The sequence below is a fragment of the Phodopus roborovskii genome, unplaced genomic scaffold (assembly GCF_943737965.1).
Source record: "Phodopus roborovskii unplaced genomic scaffold, PHOROB, whole genome shotgun sequence".
In the NCBI taxonomy this organism is placed as follows: domain Eukaryota; kingdom Metazoa; phylum Chordata; class Mammalia; order Rodentia; family Cricetidae; genus Phodopus; species Phodopus roborovskii.
In genome coordinates, this window is record NW_026126460.1 from 10757626 (window position 1) to 10778937 (window position 21312).

Genomic DNA, 21312 nt, shown 5'->3' on the forward strand with positions numbered 1-21312 from the left:
ATGAGTATGTGTGTGTTTGTATGTGTGTGAGAGAGAGAAAGAGAGAAGAGAGAGAGCATTGCCTTCCTTGTTTCCTTTCCTCATCAAAACGTTCTAGGCAGAACCGGATTAAAGAATGAACACTGCAGGCTTTAGATACCCTTTGCCAAATTGGCCTCGGGAGTGTTGGTTTTCCTACAACCTTGCCAGCATTCGCTACTATCATTCACTTTTATTTTCTAAATGGGTCTAGTAAATGTCCTCTTATGGTATTTTAATTTTCAAGTCTTTTATTGCTATTGCAATTGTGCATTGTATATGACCGATCACCCTTAGCATTTCTTGTTTGTTTTTTTACATGAGTTGTTCCTTGAATATTCAACTTTTGTCCATTTTTCTTTTGAAATGTTCTTGGGTTTTAGAAGACCCTTATACCCTTACATTAACTGTAGTAAGCCTTTTTTTTTTTTTTTTTTCCTATTTTGTAAGTACTTTTTTTTTTTTTTTAGTTTGTTTTGAAATTTTGGTTGTTTTAACAAATTATTTCTATATATTTTATTTTTTTATAGTTTTTTTCTCTTCTTTTGGGTTTAAGGTCATATATTCAAAGACTTCCCCTCAGTGTTCACCTGGATTTGAGTAGTTAACTTATGGATTTACTTTAAAATGCACACAACTTTAATACACAGAGTCTTGGTTTAGTGTAAGGTGTGGGATGGGGCCTGTTTTCCCCAAATATTTAGTCACGTGTCTGTAGTATGTGGATTTTTAAATTTTTTTCCTTTCCTGACTCATTTCCTGTTTTCAGTTTTGCACTCTGTAGATTTAAATGCCACTCTTAGCACTGTGAAGCTTTTCACGTGGACTGGAGACATTTCTGGACGGAAGATCAGGCCAGTGCTCATCTTAGTGCCTGTAATACGGATACAATGTCCTTGTTTCCATTATTTTCTTTGAAAAATGATGCACAGTTTTCGTTAAGATGAACTTGAGACTTATTTTGTCATGTTAAGAAAAAGCATCACAACTCTTGAAATCTTGTTTATACATGCACTAAAATTCAAGTAAGCTGAAAGCGATGGCTGATATAGGAGCCACATGGCCTGTTACCTTGGGGAATCAGGGAAATGCTTCATCGGGTCATGACTTCTTTTATGGTTTTTGATTTTGGTTTTTTAACTAAGGATTTGCTGTTAATTTCACATGCCTTTACACTTGTCTATTCCTAGGGAATTTAAATATTATCATGTGAATGTTGGTATTATGTATATGTGAAATTTATATTATTCTGGAAACTCCCTATATTATCTCAATATTGTTTGTTGGTGGTTTACGTAGAAATGTGTGCTTCATATTTATCTTGCAACCACCCAGCTTACTATTTCTAATAGTTTTTTTTTTTTTTTTTTTTTTTTTGCCCTGGCCAGCAGGACAGCAATGGGAGCCTGAAACCCAAAGGAGCTGGAATGAGGGGCAAGAGACATGAGAAACGGGCAGTAAGACAGGCTTTCTGATCAAGCTGCAAAATTTTATTTTTCTCAAGCATGTTATATAGTGGTTAGGGCAGGAAGCTAGGTAAGGTGGGGATTTAGAGAGGGGAGGTCGTTGCCTGGTAACCGGCCCGTAGGATGTTCTTAGTCATAGGTCACTGAAGGTGAGTAGGATATTGGCTAAGAGGAAATGAATGTAGAGATAAGCTCGTTGTTAGCAGGGGAAGAGGTCTCAGGAGTTGCTAAATACCCTAACTGCATAAGGAGAGGTTACTAAGTAACCTAACTGCATTCCTGTAAGCCCTACATTCTACTTGTCAGGAAGTTGGGGATGCGGAGGGAGAAGGTAGATTGGGACTGAAGATACCAATCTTCTAACTCAATGAGCTATTAAAAAAAAAAAAAAAAAAAAAAAAAAAAGCTGGCAATCTCTAAGGTGTATGTCACCATCGCTCCCAGCAGTTTTTAAATTTTTTTTAAAAATTTATGTGCATTTGTGTTTTGTCTGCATGCATGTCTATATGAGGGTGTCTGAAACCCTAGTGCTGGAGTTACAGACTGTTGTGAGCTGTGTTGTAGGTACTGGGAATCCAACCTGGGTCCTCTGGAAGAGCAGCCAGTGCTCTTGACCACTGAGCCCCATTTCTGATAGTTTTCTGTTTTTTCCAGCCGTATTTCTGATAGTTTTTTTCCCATTAATTTCTTTTTATTCTTTGGGCCGTTTCCGTCATGCCTGGGAAGACTGGAATATGGCATGAATGAAGTCTGGGTGTTTTCATTTGTTTGTTATTGTTTTTTGTTTGTTTGTTTCTAGTAGGCTAAAAATTAAAAGAAGAGGGAGTCCTCATTTCCCTGGGTAAGGGCTAGACTTGGAGTAGCAGTTTCTTCTGGACAGAATGCCACTGGTCAGGCTGATGACAGATCCTGGCTGACATTCATGGACACACTAGTAGACACACAGCTGCTTCCTGTGCTCTGAAGCCACCTCCTCAGAAAGGAGTTGGGCCATGGGGATTGATCAATCCCTTTCAGTGTGGATTCTTGACCTTTACACTATACACCTAAAGCCTGTGTCATAATTTTCATCTAACTCCTCTTCCTTTCCTCCCTCCACTCTGAAGTCACAGCCAGTATTTCTTGTTCTTCTCATACTAGGGTTTCTAAACTGTATTGTGACACATGGGCTCATCACTGAAGACATGAGGAGCACCTATGCTGTAAAATTTCTGATATAACCTCCCATGTCATTGAAGAAGTCATCAAATCCCTCTTGTAACCCTTCAGTGGCCTAAACCCTTGCTTCCTTCCACCCTACTCTTGCTAGGATTAGTCTCTGCTCTCAGCTCTGTTCCTAGGAACTATGCCCACACCATGCCTTTGCCTAGCATGCCATCTTTGTCTAACTTAACACAAAGCCTCTATTCAACCTGTAATTATTCTCACCCACCTGGAGTATCATTGCTATACTCTTAAATCCCAGCCTCTCCATGTCTCTATCTTTTAACCCAGTTCAAACTCTTATTTTATTGTTTACACTCAAAAGAGGACACTTTGCCCCTACAGTTGAGAAAATAGCAATTGACAGATCACTTTACTTTTAAATCTATTTTTTTTAAACAAAACAAAAGCAATATTAAGGGCAGAAGCAGCATTTTAGGTAATAAGCTTATACTTGTGTGAATGTATTAACCTAAGTTCCTGTGATTGTTTTCATTACCAGTTAAGGATAGTAATCATTTGGCAAATTAAAAATATCCCAAGTGGGGAGTGGGCGACATCTGGGTGGGTGAAGTTCTTGCCTCACAAGCTCCAGGACCTGACTTCAATCCCTAGCGTCATCATAGAAAAAGCTCCAAATGAGGCACATGCTGGAGGAGGTGGCTTTCCCGGGGCTTGCTGGCTAGAAAGCCTAGCTGAGTTAATGAGCCCAGATCCCAGTGAGAGACCTTGGTGGGCAGTTCCTGAGGAATGAATGAATAACCTTTTTACACACACACACACACACACACACACACACACACACACACACAGAGAGAGAGAGAGAGAGAGAGAGAGAGAGAGAGAGAGAGAGAGAGAGAGCTCATAAATGTGAGCTGTCACCCCTGTCATTACTTCTGGTGGCAGGCCTGGACAGACACCTAGAGGAATCCTGGCCAGCTAGATCATGGTGAGCATGGCTCTGGCAGGCCTTGCCCTTCTCTCCCATCCCCTTTGCCTTGCTAAAAACCATTAGATTACATTCCTAAAGCTAGCCACCAAACTCTGCTCCCTTAATTGGCCCCTCCCTCCTGCTGAGGCTGACTACCAAAGTCCAACAAGCAGAAGCCTCCTTTGGGTCACCTAATTAATACGCTCAGTTAAAATTAAGCCCTTCATCTTAACACAGGCTTTCTCCCTTTATCTTTATAAACCACCATTTGCCTATGTGCCATGTCTCTCTCCCTCTATTCAGAGATAGTCCTTTGTCCCTCTTCCCCCTTTCCTTTGTCCCTTTCCTCTTCTCCCTTGTCCCTTATCTCCTCATCACCACATCTTAGCCCATTCTAACACAGACCTCCCCTTTTTCTCTTCTTAAAATCACACCAGTAAGGTCTTTTGCTGCTGTTTTCTGCCCTTACTTCTGGAAACCTGATTAGAGGAGCGATGAAGGGATAAAGAAAGGGCAGACACATAGATGCATAGAAAACCTGGAGTCAGGTGCACCGTGCTTGCTCTGATGGCTGGGCACCATCAGCAACCTGGGACCTCATCATGCCTGTCATGTACAGCACAGAGGGAAGGAGTCAGTCTCAGTGGGAGGCCTCTGTTAGGCGAGGCATCTCCGGCTGTGAACAACCTGAAGGAGGAAGCTGCTGGACACTTTTTGTACACACTGTCATTTCCAAGCAGACCAGAAGAAAGCTTTGCCCATTCCCGTGGGTCTGAATCATTAGTCTTTATCAACAATACGCATGCATTCAAGTCTTCCTCCACTACCCATGACAAAGCGTTTATTTCTCACATTTATATGGGGAGAATACATTTTAAAAACGAGTTAAAGTTATACTAGTGACAGTCACAGTGTCCAACACTGTGTATCCAGTCCTAATTTCTAGGCTAAGTTCTGCATATTTATGGCTTAACTTAATCAATTTAGTCTTCACAATTCCCTAATGACTTTTATATTTTTTTGACAATCTCATTCTACATAAGTTAGTGAGACTTGCCCATGATGATTTTTTATTGCGTTTTTGGGTGTGATGTAGAATGTGTGTGTGTGTGTTCATGTAAGTGCGAGTGTGCCAGGGCACACATGGAGGTCAGAGAGCAACTTTCAGTAGTCACTTCTCTCCTTCCATTGTGGGATCTGAGGACTGAACTCAAGTTGTTAGCTTTGTGTGGCAAGTGCTTTTATCCATTGAGCCATCTTGATTGGCCTATACATTTTAAAATGGATTTAAAAATTCAAAATAATACTATTTCCTAGTACATTAGAATTGTATGTGATCCAAATATCATTCTCCATAAATAAATGGGACATAGCCATGCTCATTTGTCTACATCTTGTTGATAGGATGGCAGGATCGTTGTCACCACCGCAGGGGCCACAGCTGGCAGAGCCGTTGTGTTTACTATCTGGTCTTTATGGGGAATGCTTGCCAGTTCTTTTCTGTATTCCTCCCTGATGATCCACGCTTAAAAAATTCCATTAGAGCATAATCATGTGTGTTTAATAGGACTTGTCTTCTACATACAGCTTAGTTTCATCGTTTTGACTGGCATACCTACTAGGTGCTGAATGTAAAGTTTTTCCTAAAATTACCTGTTTTATCCCTTTCAGTAGACTGAGAGCTTCCTTCCTTTCTTCCTTCTTTCCTTCCTTCCTTCCTTCCTTCCTTCCTTCCTTCCTTCCTTCCTTCCTTTCCTTTCCTTTTTTTCTAGATGTTGTTTTGAGACTTGACCACAGCCTCCTTTGCAGGTCTATGATTTCCATGTTCTTCTCATCCATTTGTTGAACATTTAGATGCAGAAATCACTCTGTCTCCTTGTCTTTGCAGTGGTTTGCTGTCTTCTGACTACGTGGAGATTCACTATGAAAACGGGAAACCGATGTACTCTAAGGTATAGTAAAGTGGCCAGACATCCTGCAACATAATGTATATCCATCCTAGAACTACCAACACACACTGCATTATTCTGAGGTCTGTCAATAAGATCACCCGGCCTCATGTGCAAGAGACCTAACTGAGGAAGAATTCACAAGAACTTAAAATGTGAGGCAACATTAGATTCTCTATACTCAAGACCATAAGGGAATTTTATTGTTTGGATTTTACATCTGTTACCTTATTGCATGATCAGTGAGGTTCACTGTTCCATGTCAGCCCCGTAAATACCATTAGGGTATCCCTTCTTAAAAATACTTGGGACCAGAAGTCTTTTGGCTTTAATTTTTTTGAGAAAGTATTTGCATATACAAAGTGTTATTTGGGGATAGGGTTCTAATTTAAACACAAAATTCATTTACGTTTCAACTGTCCCATATACATACAGCTTGAAGGTAATTTAGTACATTTTAGATAATTTTGCTCATTAAAGTGTTGTGATGTGGAATTTTCCACTCCCGCTGCAATGCTGGCACTCTGAGTTTTGGAGACTTTTGATTAGGGATGCTCAGCCAGGCTTTCAGGGCCATGGAATCAGAATTATTATAAGACTGTGTGAATTCTCACAGTGACAGTGTAGTGCAAGCGCCTCATGCCCAAGGGTAAAAGGCAGGTGGGAAAATGAGATCTTAGGGGACAGTCTTCTTTCTCCCCTGTTTTTAAAGCTGTGCAATCCAGGTTGACCTCAAACTTGAGGTTCACTTGCCTTAGTCTCCTGAATGCAGAGATTACAGGCATGCACTTTCATACCCAGCTCTATTTCATTATTTTATTTTATTCATTTGTATTTCTTGCTGGGGACCAAACTCAGGAACTTGGGCATGCTAGCCAATGCCCTACCCCTGAGCTATAACCCACGCCTGCCCCCACTTAATCATTACAACAGGTCCACGAGGTGAGTATTCTTATTCCTGTAGTAAAACAAAGACACAGAGGCATTGAGAAGGCAGCAAACCTGCTCAGGGCCACTACAGGCTATAACCTAAAGGTAACTGGGTGTGAGAAATTCTTCAGGTGGAGGTGTTTTTTTCTTCTGACTGCGAAGGACCAATAAAGAAAAAAAAAAAAAAATGGGGTTAAATGAAAGCAAGAGAGATATTGCCAAATAGTGATTGCCATCAGTCAGGCAGAAAACACATGGAATGGGCAAAGAAAAGGAATTGTGACTTTTAGTGACTGTCCCGGTGCTACTGAAACTCAGTAGTGCCCATGTAAAATCACAGGAGTGGGCGAGCAAGCAAGAGACAAGCAATGGGGGAAACAATTTGTATTTTGCAGATGGCTAATGAACGTCAGCATAGCAGCAGCGCCTTTCATGGGTGGTCTGCAGAGCTGTGGGGCAGGGAGACCCGGGATTCCCAGGCCGTATTGTCTCAGCGCATGCTTATGGCTGTAATTAGAAATACTGCCCCCGGCCACGGCGCTTGTCTAAGTAACAGTGGGCACATCTGCAGCATCCTTTGGCTTTTGAGTTGTTTGCACAGTTCAGGGGCTTCCAAGTGTGTGGCTCTTCCCACTGTCAGCTCTCTCCTCCAGCTGAATCTGGGAGTTCTGAGTCCCCCGAGGCCATGGAAGGGGACCAGCGTTGCCGACTGAAGCGCAGGAGCGGTGCTTGCTGGCGTTTGTGCAAAACCATGCTGTTGTCAGCTGCACCAGTGCTCTGAGCACTGTGCATGCTGACTCATGAACTTGGAGGAGATCACACAAGGACTTTTCAGACTCAGCAAATGGGACACCTTTGCAGCCTCAGTAACCTGACCCAAACTTCTCTAAGAAGCTCACTTTTTTTTTTCTCGAAGTACAATAGCTAATTGGTGTACAGAGTTCATTTGAGGTACTGCAAATGAGGACTTTTTATTAATAAGATATTCCAAACCTCTTGTGGTTGTAACATATTTAAAGCAAAAGCTGCATCAACTCTGGCAAGAGAAGCTATGGCCACTATATTTTGGTTTTTGGTTTTGTGTCCATCCCTTTTCTTTGGTTTATGATCTGTTTCCTTTAACATCTCATATACCCAGATTTCCTTGTCTATAGATAATAAATAATTGATAACAACCTAATGATGAGTACATGTATATGTACTCATACACACACACACACACACACACACACACAGACACAGACACCGACACACACCTTTAAGTCCCAAGAAGATGCCATACACACTATCTGTGCAGAATTTATAAACTGTAATGATAGTGTAAATGCTTTAGCATGCATGAAACCTACATTTTTGTTGGATCATTTTTTTTTAAAAAAAAACTGTACAATGTTCTCCTAGCTTGTTTGTTATTATTTATTTAAAAATATTAACCCATAGACAGTTTGCTTCCAGCCTTCCCTCATAATCATCCTATAAGGAGAAATGTCCCAGATGCAAGTCTAAACACACTGTAATTGCTGAAGAACTCATTTTAAGAATAATTCTCTCTGGATCAAAGAGTTGTATATATTTTATGACTTTTGGTCATAATGACAACTTTTGCTTCTGAAATTATGTGTAATTTTGCATCAAATCACCTTCCCATTACACACATAAATTTAAAAGCATCTAAAAAGTGAACCTTGTGAAGATGGGCTTCTATGATATTTAAGAAAGCTTTTGTGAGGAATACCAGCAAAGGAAGTTAATATGTAGGAGTGGGAAGGTTTCTGCCTGTTACATAAGTTGATCTTACTGCAGGCTGGAGAGATGGCTCAGTAGTTAAGAATATGTACAGCTCTTGGCAGAGGACCTGAGTTTGGCTCTTAGTACCCATGATGGATGCTAACTCCAGGGAATCCAATGCCCTTTTCTGGATTTTACATTCATATGCATGTTCCCACTCCACTTCCCATATACACCTTATATATAATATAAAATACAAAAGATACCATACTGTTATACAAAGGAAGGTATATACACAAACACTCCCTTCACCCATTTTGTTATGTTATTTGACTAGAAAAGCTTGGAATCATAAACAGCCTATGAGGGCCTTGAGGTAAAATACAGATGTGGATACTTAAAATACTTGGGACATAACCCTGATGCACAGATACTCTGAGAGCACTGTTACAGTCTTTCTATCTCCCTGTACCAAATAGTCCCTAGATGAGGCTAATGCATTTTCTTCTGATGAATGAAAGTGGGCTGAAAAGAGAATAAATATAGAAATTAGAGAGACAAAAAAAAAATCAGGTTCATGGTCTGGGTACCAGGTAGATGTTTGCTAATGCACACAGAGCATCTTCTTTTGTGTGCCCAGCCAAGCAGATTTTATTGCAATTCCTTCCACTGCTCCTTGCACGAAGTGCAATACAATATACAATAGCGCTACTTTGTGGATTTCATTTTACTCATTTAAAAGACAACATATTTATGTTTTCTTTGGTTTAAACACGTTTATTGGGGCATAATTTATATACTGTAAAGTACACAATTAAATTGTTTTTACTATATTTGCAAAATTATGCATCCATTAACATAATCTAATTTTAAAACATTTTTCATCGCCCCACAAAGAAACGTCTTATCTATTAGCAGTTGTTCCCTAGTGGCTCTCCTTCCCATCATAGGTAACCGCTAATCTACTTTTCTGTCTCTATAAATTGCCTTTTTGGAACATAAATGAAATCTTATAATATGTGGTCCTTTGTGAGTGGCTTCTTTTTTTCCCAGCTTTATTGAAGTATAATTGAAAAATGCAAATTGTGTATTTAAGATGTGCAACTTAGATTTTATACATAAGAATATTATATAGTTGGGTTGTGCCAAGTGTCATGCTTTGACTTGTGTAACTGGGGGAATGATCAGCATATTGAAGCTGATAGACACATCTTCTACTTCCTGTACTTATTTTTGTTAGGGAGACAATATGAAATCTACTTCACAGCAGATTTTAAGTATATAATGTAGTAGCTGTAGTCACTGTGTGGTATTTTCTGTCTTCAAAATCTATTCCACTTACACAGTTAAAGCTTTGTACACTTTGACCAACATTTCTTCATTTGCCCAATCACTCCTTGCCCTGACAACCACGTTATAGCTTCTGCTTTCATGAGCTTGACTCTCATGCTACCTATGAGGGTCAGAGCAGCCTTTTTCTTTCTCTACTGGGTTATGCCACTTAGCACAGTGTTCCACCATATTGCACAGGGGCAGGATTTCCTTCCTTCCAAGGTTGGGTGATACTCCATTGTGGACACATTTCTTCATTTATGCACCCCCCCCCAGTTACTCCAGCTTGGCAATGTAAATGAAGCTGAGATTAATGTGCAGTGCAGTTGTCTCTTTGAGATTTAGAGTTCCTTTCTATTTTTTTTTTTTTTTTTGATAGATCTCCATTCTTGAATTGGCCATGCCAATCTGTAGCTCTACCAATAGTTTACAAATGTTTCTTTTTCCCACAAGCCACTTCAATATATATCCCTTGCTTTTTTTTTTCAATAGCTATTCTAGTAAGTTTGAGATATAGCTACTGTGTTTAATTGTTTAATTTTGCATTTCTCTGATGATCTTAGGAGTGCTTCCGTTTCCAAATGAGTAAGGTGTATGTCCATGGTACCACAGAGTTGGTTTGGTGGGGAAAGGGTATTTGTCTACAAATATAGAGACATGAATGTTCATCCTCAATACTCATGTAAAAAGCCAAGCCTGTCTATGTGTGGTTGTAACTCCAACACTGGGAAATGGAGTCAGGAAGATCCTGAGAACTCCCTGGTCAGCCAGCCTAGCTAAATCAGCAAACTCCTTGTTTAGTGAGAGACCCTGACTCGAGGCAATAGGGTGGAAATTTGCTGAGAGTAGATGTTTGATGCTCTTCCCTAGGTACTCACAAGAGCAACTATGTGGGGTTGAAAAGACACGCCCAGTGTGCCTGACCAACAATAATTTCATTATACAAGACAAAGCATCAATTCTATAATGCATGCACATGCACACGCACGCGCGCGCGCGCACACACACACACACACACTCAACAAAAATGTCAGTTCAAGTCTTACTCTGACCTAGTTTCTGTTTTAGGTAGAGCACATGCTTCAGGGAGCCAGAGATACATCCCAGCCCATGGGGAAAAGACTTTGTTCTCACCTTGTTCTTTTCCTCATTGTTTTTTGTGCTTTCCCCATCACATATAAGCTTGGTTTACCTGAAGCTCACCGTGTCTATGAGGGCTGTGGCAGCAGGATCAGGGATGACACCTGGATGAGCGGGTCCTTGATAGACATGACTCCTGGCTGGAAGAGGAATTGGTGTAGAGCAGAAGGATTTGGAGAGCGCATGTCCTGAGCACCCTGGCTGTAGTCATCCCTTGATATCCTGGAGGGATTTGGAGACTGAATGTTCCAAGGAACCTGACTATAGTCATCTGTTGCTATCTTGGAGAGATTTGTTCCAGGATCTCACAGAGGGACATTCCAGTCCATGGATGCTCAAGTTCCCTGTATAAAATATGGTTGGATTTGTGTACCTCACACATCCTCTTGGGCCATTTAAGTCATCTCTAGCTTATAATACCATGCTATATGAATGCATGCAAATAGCTGTTTAGACTGTAAACAGTGATTTTCAATCTTTGGAGGGGGGGAATCAATGACCTTTCATAGGGGTTGCATATCAAATATCCTACATATTAGATATTTACATTATGATTCATAACAAAATTACAGTTATGAAGTGGCAATAAAAATAGTTTTACTGTTGGGGGTCACCACAACATAAGGAGCTGTATTCAAGTGTCACAGCATTAGGAATGTTGAGAACTACTGGTTTTGAGATTAATGGCAAGGAAGGTGGTTTGTATATGTTCAGCTTAGATATAGTTGTTTTTGCTAAGTATCTTCATCATGCTAGTGGTTGAATCTGCAGATGTTGACCCTGAGAGTGCTGTAGGTTAAGTGTTCCTGATAGGGGAGGGCTGGACACTGCCACCAGCTATTAGAGCTGACTTGGGCACCTACACTAGGCAAGACGATTTCAGTCCTGTGTTTTCTTCTCTGGTTTCCTTTCCCCCCTCCCTTCTCCATAGCAGTGTCTCAGAGAAGTCCTGAATGGTATCTCGTAGCGTGTCTTGGAGGTAGTACACCACTGTAGATAAAGGTTTGTGGTTGGCTTGGTGTTTCTGTTTTGATAATGTGGAGACTGCCTTAGGAAGATAATTTCTCAAGTGGGGTGAATCAGATTTTAGCAGTATAAAGGTTCCATTTAAAATGCATATAAACACAAGAAGAAACATCTGGAAGAATTGTGGTGTGAAAGGGAGATAGGAACTGCTGTGTAACCACATCTGCTTGTAACTACTTCTATGATGCATGCCTAAGAAATGCAAGTGAACTCTATCACTTAATTGGTTTTATTACCTATAAAGCCCCTTCCTCCTCCATTTAAATACATGAAAATTGCTATGTTTAATGCTTGTCTAGCCCTATTTCTGACTTCGAAGAGTAGGAGTTTCTCTTGCAGATTAATTCTCATCCTTGATGGCCATTCTCTATGGAACTATCAGAAATAGGGTGATAAGTGTATAAGATACAATCAGTCAATAAGACATTCTTTGTTTTATAGGGTGGAGAGCACTGTTACTACCACGGAAGCATCAGAGGCGTCAAAGATTCCAGGGTGGCTCTGTCAACATGCAATGGACTCCAGTATGTGGGGATCTACTTGGGTCCTCCTGCCCTACAGGCTTGCTTATACCCACTCATTCTTTCTAGTTTTTATTTTTCAGATATTTTATCTCAGTGATGTGTTGGGGATTAGATAGATACAGAGTAGTTCCAGGGAGCTAAAGCTCCCCTTTCTCTAACACCTGACTTTGTAGGAAACTCAGAAATTAAACACATGATTACGTAGATCAGTAATTCCCATTTTGGTTGATGCTATGAAGGGGATAGGCAGGGATGTATTAATTAGCTTTCTGTTACTGGAAGGAAATTCCTGAGATAATCACCTTATAAAGAGAAAAAGACAATGTTAGCTCAAGCTTTTGAGGTTTGAATCCATGATGGGCTGGCCTCGTTACTTGGGGCCACTTGTGATGAATACTGGGGATTGAATGTGTGTAGGAGACCAAAGCTGTTCAACATATGACTAGGAGAGAGGAGTGAGGAGGAGATTATAGTCCCACAATATTCCCTGCAAGGCATTCCTCTCTACCTCTGCCATGAGCTAAAGACTTCTTACAAGGCTCGCAATGGTTATCTCATGAGGATCCTATCACCTCCTAATGGCACCACTCTGGTGGGTAATCAGATCCTTAGTAGTAGTCTTGCTGGGGTATTAAAGACCCAAACTCTAGCAGGGAACTAACGGAGACTCAAGCTAGTTGATGTATCACATACAGATCTATGTCAAAAGTCGTATCAGTAGGATTTGATATAAGTCTAACTAGGCATCAGCCATGGAAGGATGGGACGCTAAGTGGAACTCATGTATCCTCCTGAGACAGACTCTTTGAAACCATGCATAAACACATTTTAAATCCAAATCGAGTGCTACCTCAGATGAAGATTTGCTTTAGCCATGAGACAAAAAGGGTCTTAAAACCCTTTTCAAACTTAATTAAAAAAAAATCTTGTCTCCCTAAGTTAAGTGTGTTTTCTATGACTTACTACTTAGTAGGCATCCACAATTTACAAGTGTAAAGATACTTCTACCAGCCTCTTCAGAATCAGAGATGGTTTTAGAATATTCTTAGATGACCGAGTAGCTAGCTTTCTCGTAGGTGGTACAATACAAGGAATTCGTACTAGTTTCATATGGTTCCAGAATTAGAGATTCCTTCTGCCCCCATGATGTGAGAAATCTTATTCCAGATTAGTGTTGTCCTTGGTTTATTTTTGAAAATATGTTATGTCACGTAGAGTTTGCATGCTCTGGGGGAATGCTTTATGCTTTTGTAGCTTGCGTGCTGCCTGGTAGAGCCCTTGGAGTGCTGAGCCCACGAAGGGTTCCACGAAGGTACTTGGAGTTCATCTGGGATTGTATGAAGACGTTTGCCCACAGGCACTCTTTAATGATGTTGTTGAGATGCCCACTTGCCAGTCCTCACTGTTTGCCCCACTTGCTGACTCTCCTTCCGGTGTCTTGTGTTACAGTGGCATGTTTGAGGACAACACCTTCGTGTATATGATAGAGCCGCTGGAGCTGATTCATGATGAGGTGGGTCTGTGACATTAGTTTCCTTATGGTGTTTGGTTTTTCCAGCATGTGAAGACAAAACACATCAAACACCCTTTATCCATGTCATGTGATTTCAGACTTAGAATGGTATGATGCCAGCCCCTTGTGCCAGTAATGGAAGATCAGAGTTATCATACCTAGGTATTCTGAAGCAAGCCCATTCTTTCTGCATAGAACAGGGAGGGCCTTTGTTTTGCATTGAGCAGCTGGGACTGCATTAGACAAGCTTTCATTTCCAGTATCTTCTTTAGATAATTGTGCAAGAACATACTTTTTTTGTTACTAGAAATATTAAGTGGGAGAAATCTGTGGTCTAAGCAGTGGCTATACCCTGCAACATACAGTTTCGAGGTAGAGAGGAAAACAGTGTTTCATCTTGTATAGGCCAACAGCTGTAATCAGAAACCCTGTGTTCCTGCCATGCTGTTGACTGGCAGTGTTACCAGATCTAAAGTCCAATGTGTAGTCATCAGTATTATTTTGAGGGCTTACTACACTTTACATTCATGATAAAACTGACGTCCTGAGATTCATGAATGGGGATGCAAAAGATGAATAAGAGACACACATGACATTTCAGATGGTGGCAGCACCGAGGAGAGCAAAGGGTCCTTGAGTTGTAGGACAGGGGGATCTTGAGGAAAGGCCTTAAGAGAATTGGGATAGTCCTAGAGCTGTGAAGTTATAAAGACTCTGGGATGGGTGCTGTTTGCTGTGTTCTGCTGTCTCTGGGAGACTTGAATGGACTGGGACAGATGAAAATTGGCAGGTGAAGACAGGGTGAGGGGTAAAATGAGGAGAGGAGACTACTAATGAGAAAAACTGTACTTTGGGAGTGGTGATCACAATAGTGCAATCATTTGATGGAAAGCGGAAAACCATTTCGGTGGGGTGTGGGGTGTCACTATTCAGTGCAAGCCCTCTGTCTGTTTCCTGAATATTCTCTGTGCCACCATATTCAGATTACATGGTAATTCTTTAAAGAATATAGTAGTTACTGAGGCTTTTAAAAATTTATCTACCATTTACCGACCTACCTACCTCTCTATTTAATATGTATGAGTGTTCTCTCTCTCTCTCTCTCTCTCTCTCTCTCTCTCTCTCTCTCTCTGTGTGTGTGTGTGTATATATATATGTGTGTGTGTGCAGAGGGCATCAGAGTCCTGGGAAGTGGAGTTATAGATGGGTGCTGGGAACTGGACTTGTGTCCTCTGCATGGGCAACAAGAGCTCTTTCCTGTTGAGCTCTAGCACTGACGTCTAGGTTTTTGACAATAAAAGTCAAGATTTATTTTCATGTGTGTGTGTGTGTGTGTGTGTGTGTATACCTGTACAAACATACATATGCATATGAATACACACACACACACACACACACACACACAATAACTATGGGATAACTTTTCAATTCTGAGACAGAAAAGCCATTAGCTTGTACAAGGTGATATTTGAACAAGCCTTATGGGGTTTTGATTAATAACGTTAAAACTTTGCAGAGAGTGATGGCAGCTTATCCTAGATTAAGATGTTCTGATGAGTAAAATATTCTCCCTATTCTATGAGCCGGCAAATAACCATGCTACAGCAAGACTGTCAGACATTCAGCAAAACACCTGACATTTCACTCTGATTAACTGCTCTCTCACCTCCCTCGCTGAAGAAACCCCCAAAAGAAAACAGCGACAGGTCCAAAATAGTTCTCTAAGCTTTGGCATTTTAGGGATGTGTAAATGGGGGTAATTTCCAGTGCATCTGTAATAGGACAATGTTTGCAGACTGGATGAACTCATAAATATGTTGCAGTGTCTGTTGAACTGCTAAAAGGGTCTATAAACATGTAAACTCGTATTATCAAAATGCTTAAAGAACTTCATCCTTATAGTGCAATTATATTGCTTGGGGCTGATGGTTCCATGCTTGTTATCTTCTGCCTCCTACTGCCTCCCGTTTGTTCACAGAGTGTGATTTGTTCTGATTTTCACTGTGGGTGGGGGCAAAGGAGCAGAATTTGAAACTTTAAATTAGTCATAAAAATTGAGGATTCAGAGGTGAACTTCACTACATTAGGCATCTTTTTATGTTACAAGAATAAAGAGCTGACTGAATAGAATTTGAATTTCTGGATGTTCACGTTATTGTTAGTATTAATTTTAGCATACTTTGTAGTAAGTCAGAAGTATGGACAGGATAGGATTCATATTCTGTTGCAAGTAGAAGGCAAATAACAATATTTTTAATTATTGTTTTTTAAATCGAATGTATTAAGAAGGACCTTTTAAATAGCTATTCTTATGATTACAAAACTAATATATTAGCCGAGTGTGGTGGTGTATACCTTTAATCCCAGCTACTCAAGTCTGAAGCAGAAGGAACTTCAGTTCAAGGCCAGGCTGGGGAACTTAGTGAAATCCTGCCTCAAGTAAAGTTAAAACAAACAAAACAACACCAAAACAAAAAAAACAGTCTGGGGATTGTATGAGTCTCTTGTCTCGTATGTATGGGTTCAGTTATCAACATTGCAAATGCCCCCAAATCTAGTAATATATTAGACAATTTGAAAAGCAAAAATAAACACTTCACTAAATAGTAATTATCCATCATCATACCATCCTCAAAGATAATTTCTCATCATCTTTTAGCAAATACTCTTACAATTTTTCAATTAGACATTTACATATATGTTTTAAATAAATTGATTGGATCATTTCGTAGCACAACTTAACCCAATAATGTATCTTTCTGAATTTCAGTATTTTTATTTCTTAAATAGAAATGCAAGGGTTGATCTTGGTTGTCAGCTTGACATACCTCAGACTAGGGAAGTAAGTTCAGCTGAGGAACTGTCCCCATCAGAATGGCCTGTGGGCATGCCTGAGGAACATTGTCTTAATTGCTGATTTTTGTAGGATGACCGAACCCACTGTAAAGTGGGTCTTATCCCTAGACAGGTGGGACGAAGTAGGTGTCTCTGGGCTGTATAAAAAAGGTAACTGATGGTGGAGAGATGGCTCAGTGGCAGTTCTTCTGGAGGACCTGGGTTCAATGTCTAGCATCCACATGGCAGCTCACAACTGCTTGCAACTCTACCTCCCGGGGATCCAACAACAACAGACATACATACAAAATGCCAATGCACATACAATATACAAATCGTTTAGGTAAAAAAGGCAGCTGAGCAAGCCAGAGGAGGCAAGCTGGTAAGCAGCATTCCTCCATGGTTTCTGCTGCTCCTTGGTTTCTGCTTCAGCTCCTGCTTCTAGGTTCTGGCTTCAACTCCTGCCCTCACTTTCTTCCATGATGGACTGAAACCTGCAAGCTGGAATAAACCCTTTCCTTCTCAGGTTAGTTTTGGTCAGTGTTATATCATTGTAGCAGAAAGCAAACTAGGACAGGGGTAGAATACAGACCATACAGGCTTCTTGCTGGGAATAAATTGGACAACACACACACACACACACACACACACACACACACACACACACACACACACACACACACACACCAGTGCTGGTTGGCAGCCACTAAGCACTTTGAATGCTACTCCCACTTCTAATAATGTAGGGGTCAGTGTCACTTCTAGGCCAAAGGATAAGGTTTCTTATGGCTGTTATTAAGATCTTTCTCAAGCTGTGTTACCAGCTCTGTGTATGTACATTCTGCCTTGCAGCTGCAGTTGACTATGGATGCCACAATTTTTGAATCATTTACAAGTTGGTGGGAAAATTGCTGTTTCATCTTTTCGGAAATTGCGTTTTAAAGGTTTATTAAAGCACCAACGTTTTCTCATGCTGATGGACATGCTGTTCCTTTCTTATGCACTTCCCACTTGGGGCTTTGAAAGAAGCTGAGATTTAAGAGCAACTGACAAAACTGTGCTTTGATCCAAAAATGGGGCAGTTGAAGGGCACTGTTTTATTTAAAATTAAAGATTCAACAAGGCATATCCTTTTCCTCCTGTTGGCTAAAGTTCCCGTGTCAGCAAGGGTATTAGAGGAAACAGCTAACATGGATGCATAGTGTCTTCATGTTTTACTTTTCCATTTCCTACAATTTTTTTTTCTGTTTCAGAAAAGCACAGGTCGACCACACATAATCCAGAAAACCTTGGCAGGACAATATTCTAAGCAGATGAAGAATTTCAGTAAGTTTTAATTAAAATAGCCATGATATGTGGTGTGGGCTGTGACTTGACAGACCTCTGGAGTCATGCCGGCTTGTTGGGAAGGGAAATTGGTTTGAGAGCTGGGGTCAGCAGTGTGGGTGGGGAGCAGAGTCCCAGCTGAGCCTTGCGTGGGATGAGGCATGGAGAGTTGTTTCAGTGGAGATGACAAATTAATCTCTGGTGTGAAGCTGGGCTGGGAGCCTGAATGTGGCCAAATGTAAATGAATGATTACTTTAGGTCCAGGAGGACTTTTGTGTTTGCTATTCCCCAGCCACTCTGCATTGCCTCCCCCATTCACCCTGCCCCTGAAGCATTGTAGTATGCTAATGTGGGCAAAGGCTTATTTTGATTTCCTGGGGGCATGTGATACTGTTCCTATATACTAATTCCCAGAGTCTTTCATAATTTATACAAAATCTTATGCCACATATCATTTTAAATTCTAAAATACATTGGGCAAACGTAGTAGAGTTCTTCCAATATTGTTAAACGGCTGTAGGTCAAACAACCATAGTCTAATCAACCTTGGACACCTCACATTTTTCATGATGAGAAGAAAATAGCTTTAGAACTGTCTTTGTGAGTGTGAAATGTTGAACAATCAATGCACAGTTTCACTGTAGGCTATTTTGGCTTTGTGATGACATTTATTATTAATGGCACCGTTCCTTCGTGTAATATTTGAAGACTATTCTCAGTGGAACGCTGTCCAAATCCATTTGATGTTCATTTTCTTCTTACACAGGCACAGATGGCAGTGACCAGTGGCCTTTGCTACCTGAATTACAGTGGCTGAGAAGAAGGAAGAGAGCAGCGAATGTGAGTGTGCCCTTGGGCTACAGGCTTTACTCTTTACTCTTGGGAGTCTGCTCCCACACTGTCCAAACTTTCCCCTTCAAAACAGAAACAGCACAAAGAAGCCTCAATCTCCTGAGCATCTCTAGCATGTTAGTTTTCTTCTCTCTCTATTAATGATTCAAACTGATTAGAGTGTCCTGTGAACCCTGACGACATGTAAAAAGGTGTTGTTTTAGTTCTATTTTCAATGTGTTTTTCTCATGAAAATTGGAGTACATTTTTTTTTTCCTATTGAAAAACATAATAGAGCTGATGAGATGGCTAAGCAGGTAAAGCTTGATAGCCCAGAGTTCCATCCTTGGGACCAACCAGTAGAAGGAGAGAATTGATTCCAGTAGTTATCCTAGGCCTTCTGCATGTACTTATCCTCCCTATACAAACAAACAAACAAACAAATAAACAAGCAATAGAGAATTCACAACAGCTTTAGAGATACTATAGCTTATAATATGTCATATAAAACATTTGTTAAAAATTAGAAAGAGTTAGCTTTTGAAATACTGACTAATCAAGTTTATTTGCATTTCTTCCAAATAAAAATGAGAAACTCTCCTATACCAAACTTGAAAGCTCGGCACAGGTTTTTCAGAACAGAGTTATAGAATGTCATTTCTCTGTTGGTGATATGACAGTGGCTAAATGAAAGTCATGAAATGACATAACCAGTGACTGCTGTTATGTCTTTGGTGCACTGATAAATGCATAGGAGCATTGTGACTAAATATGTTCACAGTCTTTTTGTAGTAGATTAGAAGGCTGTAATGATTGGGACTGTTTAGTAATTACATGGTGAATGCCATGTAACCAAGAATTAATTCTACAGCTTATAAGTTACATGGTAATTCACTAGATAACTTAATGAGTAACTGTAGCACAAATTATACATTTTAGATAATACTTAGTTGAATGTATTTTTTGTATTAAATTAATTAGGCCCCCTCAGCGATCTAAAAGTTAGTTCAAGTTTGAATCATCTTCTTGTATGGCATGTATTGGTTTTATGGTAATCGTGAATACAGTTTTTATGTTCACTTATTTAGAACTTTTTGCTTACTCTTGAAGACACAGTTGGCTCGTACAGTTTTCCTTTTACTACAGTCTACCCCAGACTGATCGGTTACCATGCACACAAAGAAGAAGAACCACCATTATTAACTTTTCAACCATGGAAAGAAATAGGTGTGAATGAGAAGTAAAATAGTCTTTATTCCTAGTGTTATCTATCAGCCTTTATTACTGTTAGTAGCTGGAAGCAGGCACACTATTACTAGACTTATTCCCCATTCAGTTCATTCCTGTTGACCACCCTGATTATTATTTCACAGATGCCTGATGAAATGAATTTAAAGTAAATTCTCTTTGACATTTTAAGTAAATATGAACATTTTATCATTTAATGCCATAGAAAGGGAAACTTATTTATAAATTTTTCTTTAGACTAATTTTACATGGAAAAACACACACAGAAACAACATGACCTATTTCCCATTTCGGAGATAGTGAAATTGATTTTTTTCTAAATTTTTGCTTGTTCTCCGACACTTTCTTAGTCACGTATGAACAATTGTCTCATGAGGCTTTTTTTTTTTTTTTTTTTTTTTTTTTTTTTTATTTTTACTATAGGTGATGAAGGTCCTGAAATTCAAGGCTTACCTGCTACTTATTGAGAAATAGAGATGTTTTATGTCAATCACTATCTGACCATGAATTTCTTATTTTCTTTAGCCATCACGAGGTGTGTTTGAAGAAATGAAATATTTGGAGCTTATGATTGTTAATGATCACAAGATGGTAAGAATATAGATTTAATTCTGTCTTAGCCACTGTTCTATTGCTGTTGAGAGACACCATGACCAAGCAAGTTATAAAAGAAAGCTTATGGTTTCAGAGGGTGAGTTCATGATCATCATAAAGGGAAGTGTGGTAGGCAGGCAGGCTCTAGAGCAGTAGCTGAAAGCTTATGTTTGATCAGCAAGCAGGTATCAGGGATGTTGGCATTGGCTTTTAAAACATCAAGGTCCACCCCCAGTGACACACCTCCTCCAACAAGGCCACACCTCCTAATCCTCCTCCAAACGTTTCCAGCACATATTGACCAAGCATTCAAATACATGGCCTAGGCTGTGTGCTACTGTGCCTGGTGCTGCTGGTGTACTGGTAAAGTTTTCAATACACTTTTATAGTATTAGCTCATGTCCAGTGTTTAACTGTTCCCACGATAGCTGATTTTGAGCTATTGAGACTGTTAATTGAAGCTTGGTAAGGATGTGATTCTTTTTTCTTTTCTTTTTCTTCTTTTTTTTTTTTTTCTTTTCTTTTTATTGTCTTTTGCATCTGGCCTCACCACTAGGCCAGTGATTATTTTGCTGTAGTTATGCAGTTTAATTCTAAAAATTGCTCATTAGTTGATTTTATTTTTGAAAGACCATGAAGATGAGAACTTTGAAAAAATACTCAAAAGTCAGATATAGGTAAAACATTATAGAATATTGGAATAAAATTATAAGTGTT

At 39.9% G+C, this 21312-nt stretch overlaps 1 protein-coding gene across 1 annotated transcript in view; it reads left to right on the plus strand.

Annotated features, from left to right (window-relative positions):
• Adam23 (ADAM metallopeptidase domain 23) overlaps positions 1–21312 on the plus strand; it is a 139279-nt gene that overhangs the window by 64252 nt on the left and 53715 nt on the right. Inside the window, exons 4-9 of the mRNA XM_051190344.1 lie at positions 5507–5570; positions 12165–12247; positions 13697–13760; positions 17849–17921; positions 18689–18762; positions 20527–20592. Of these exons, the coding sequence (XP_051046301.1) occupies positions 5507–5570; positions 12165–12247; positions 13697–13760; positions 17849–17921; positions 18689–18762; positions 20527–20592 (424 nt within the window). The remainder of the gene's footprint in view (positions 1–5506; positions 5571–12164; positions 12248–13696; positions 13761–17848; positions 17922–18688; positions 18763–20526; positions 20593–21312) is intronic.